Here is a 3,585-nt window from a genome sequence, read left to right as displayed (position 1 = left end):
AGTGGATATTCCAATTTAATCGGGTGTTCCCGAAGGGACATATAGAAGTGGACGCAAGAGTGCGGATTGAGACGACAAATTTTTATTTATATCTGTGGTAAGCAAGGGTTCCAACGTGATGAATTTGTCAATGGCCAACTTGTTTACATGCAAGTGGAGGCAGGGGGTTATCAAATATCTTCCCTATAAATAGCCAAATCTTTGTGCATCTTCTTACAAACAAAAAGCACTTGAGAAATATAAACATGACAACTTATTCAAGCTCTCATTTCATTATACTTTCTGTTCTTGTTTTCTGCATTTCATTGGGAAACTCTTCATTTGAGAGTGACTTTCTTCAATGTCTTTCGCAACAATCTCAAACTTCAATACCAGTTTATACACCAAATAATGCGAATTACACAACTATCTTAGAATCCACTATACAAAACCTAAGATTATTATCACCCACAACCCCAAAACCATATTTAATAGTTACACCTTTGCTTGAATCTCATGTTCAAGCATCTGTAACTTGTTCGAGAAAGAACAACATTCAGATCAAAACTCGCAGTGGCGGACACGATTATGAAGGTCTGTCTTACCTATCTGACATTCCATTCGTGGTCGTTGATTTAAACAAACTTCGATCAGTTTCTGTTGATGTACAAACCGAAACTGCCTGGATTCAATCCGGTGCAACTCTAGGAGAAGTTTACTATAACATTGCAGCAAAAAGTCGAACACTTGGGTTTCCCGGTGGTATTTGCTCGACTGTCGGTGCTGGTGGCCATTTCAGTGGAGGTGGTTATGGTACCCTGTTAAGATCATATGGCCTTGCAGCTGATCAAGTCATTGATGCACGTATAGTCAATGTTGATGGTGAAATTCTTGACAAAACAACTATGGGAGAAGATTTGTTCTGGGCCATTAGAGGAGGTGGTGGAGGAAGTTTTGGAATCGTTCTTTCTTGGAAGGTTAAATTGGTCACGGTTCCATCTACTGTAACTGTTTTTACAATCTTCAAAACCGTACAGCAAGGTGCAACTGCACTTGTGTATAAGTGGCAAGATATCGCGTATAATCTTCCTGAGGAACTCTTCATCAGAGTCCTGTTAGATGTCTTTAATCAAAATGGTGTTAGAACTGCGCGAGCTTCATTCAACTCCATATATCTTGGAAGCAAGGAAAACCTCTTAAGTCTAATGAATCAAAGATTTCCGGAGTTAGGCTTGACGAGTAATGATTGTACCGAAATGAGTTGGGTTCAATCTACTCTATATTTTTACGGGTTACCCGTTAATGGTCCTCTTGAAAATCTACTCAATAGAAATCAAGCCAAGTTCTTTTTCAAAGCAAAATCTGATTACGTGAAGGTACCCATTCCAACAGTGGGATTTGATGGAATTTGGAAAAGATTATTGGAACAAGATTACCCTCTTTTGATTTTTGTTCCTTACGGTGGAAAAATGGATGACATTTCTGAATCATCAATTCCTTTCCCACATAGAGAAGGAAATATATACCAAATCCTGTATCTAACACATTGGGGAGGTTTAGCAGAAAATGAAGAACGAGTAAGCTGGATGAGAAGACTCTATGCGTATATGGCACCTTATGTATCTAAAAATCCAAGAGCAGCATATGTGAACTACAGAGATGTTGATATAGGTCAAAGTACAAATGGTACAGCAACTTACTTGCAAGCTAAAGTCTGGGGTGGTAACTACTTCAAAAATAACTATGACAGATTAGTTCGTGTGAAGACTAAAGTTGATCCTGCAAATTTCTTTAGAAACGAACAAAGCATTCCAAGTGTTGCAAATGCTTGATGGTTCCACTGTAATACCCGCTCACCCCTTTCGTCCATAATGCGGGCGAGAGGTAGGGGGGTTGACTCCCACTAGGGAGGGTTGGATTCCCTGTTTTCTATAATCTTGCAATAATAAAAGCGTTTGAACTTATTTTGCTTGTGTTTTTGGTGATTGATTACAAAATCTGCCTTAGTTACATGGAAATATATATAACCCATGCATTGTTCCAAAGGCCAACACTAGTTCCACGTACCTCCTCTAGTATGCACTTCAAAACCCATTTCCTCCGAAAGCCAAGTTATTAGCTTCTTCAGGAGCTCGATAGTATTACTTTTGGTGTTGTAATATGTCAGGTAGCTGGTTTCGAAATTAGGTAAAAAATTCCGATTCTTTACAAATTAATTCACTTCAGATACGATAATGCATTTGTAAACAACCCAATTTGGCATATAAGTATGGGCCACGAAAGCCTGCCGCAAAATTGTCATAAGTGTCAAGCGCCGGCGGTGACCGAAGTCTAGGCTATGTGATGACCCACCATCTCAAAACCAAAATGTTTACATTAAGCTAGAAACGTCCGCTAAGTTAAACATCCCAGTTTAGCTAGCACAATTTTTGGCCCATAGCTACCTCCCCAAAGTCCTTGAAAAATTCTCCTTCCAAGACTAAAGAAATCTAGACAATAGGTTCTAATCAGACTTTGTTTTGGTAAGAATATATTTAGGGTTTTAATGTGCGAAATCACTTAAGTCCTAGGGTCCTAGTTAACGGAATATACCTATAAATAGTGGGCTAATTTTTGTCGAAATGTCTACTAGAGGAGAAAGGAAGAAATACTTGGTGACGTAAAGAGGTGGTCATCCAAGAAATTCCCAGGCATTTAGCGTTACTGATGCGGGTATGGGCCGCGTACAACAGAGATGCCACCCGTGGCAATTGATTGCTTGAAAAATATATGGAAACAGCGAGAAACAGAGGAAATAGAAGCTTGACATAGACATTCCTTCTTTCTTTTCTTTTTTTTTTTTTGATCGGTGACATAGACATTCCTTAATCATTGAACTTAGTTAGGTATTGAAGTACCGTTCGTGAATAAACTTGGCATTCCTAGCATGTAGAGTTTCAAATTTTGTGGTGTATATTGTGCATTCCTAGTACTGTAATTATAATTTTTCTTCTCAGTTCTAAAGAACCCTTCTTCTGGCTTTTTTTTTTCTTTCTTCTGTATTTTGCTTTATTCCGAAGATGTTGATGAATAAGAGGCGGAAGTTGAGTTATTCTTCTAGTTTCTGTAGTTCATTACTTCGGAAATCGTGTGAACTGCCGTCATCTGAATGCTGCAAATATACTAACCTAGCAGCGGATATCTGTTTGAAATCTTTGTTTTTCTTCCTTTAAATTTGATCTTCAAGTTTAAGTGTGTTTCGAAGGAATGATTTTCACTTCTATCTAATCCTTATTTTATCAAAAAGTGGATGAAACATAACAGCTCATCTAAATCTGTCCTATGGGCTGTAGCTCACATTATTTGTTCACACAAAGATGATCATTTAACTGCTCCTAAGGTTTTTTCATCTGCAATAGCATCTGTTGGGGCACGATCGAAATTCATGCCAAGTAACTATGGGTTCAAGTAATGGTTTGGTTGTGTTTTCAACATCACTATTTAATCAGATTACTTATATTGTATTTAATCCTCTCACTGCAAAATGGGTTTTGCTTCCTCCACCACCCAAAGATGTTGTATCTAATTGTAAGACTATGACTGGTTTCATATGTGAGTGCTTTCCAT

The 3,585-nt window shown here is 38.1% G+C and overlaps 1 protein-coding gene across 1 annotated transcript; it reads left to right on the top strand.

Annotated features, from left to right (window-relative positions):
* Nucleotides 1-245: 245 nt before the first annotated feature.
* Nucleotides 246-1,811, top strand: LOC113352626 (berberine bridge enzyme-like 26). Its single transcript, XM_026596425.1, has one exon. The coding sequence runs from the start codon at nt 246-248 to the stop codon at nt 1,809-1,811; it is 1,566 nt and encodes a 521-aa protein (XP_026452210.1).
* The last annotated feature ends 1,774 nt before the right edge of the window (nt 1,812-3,585 follow it).

This window comes from Papaver somniferum, chromosome 2 (genome assembly GCF_003573695.1).
Source record: "Papaver somniferum cultivar HN1 chromosome 2, ASM357369v1, whole genome shotgun sequence".
Lineage (NCBI taxonomy): Eukaryota > Viridiplantae > Streptophyta > Magnoliopsida > Ranunculales > Papaveraceae > Papaver > Papaver somniferum.
This window is presented reverse-complemented; position numbering and strand designations above follow the sequence as displayed.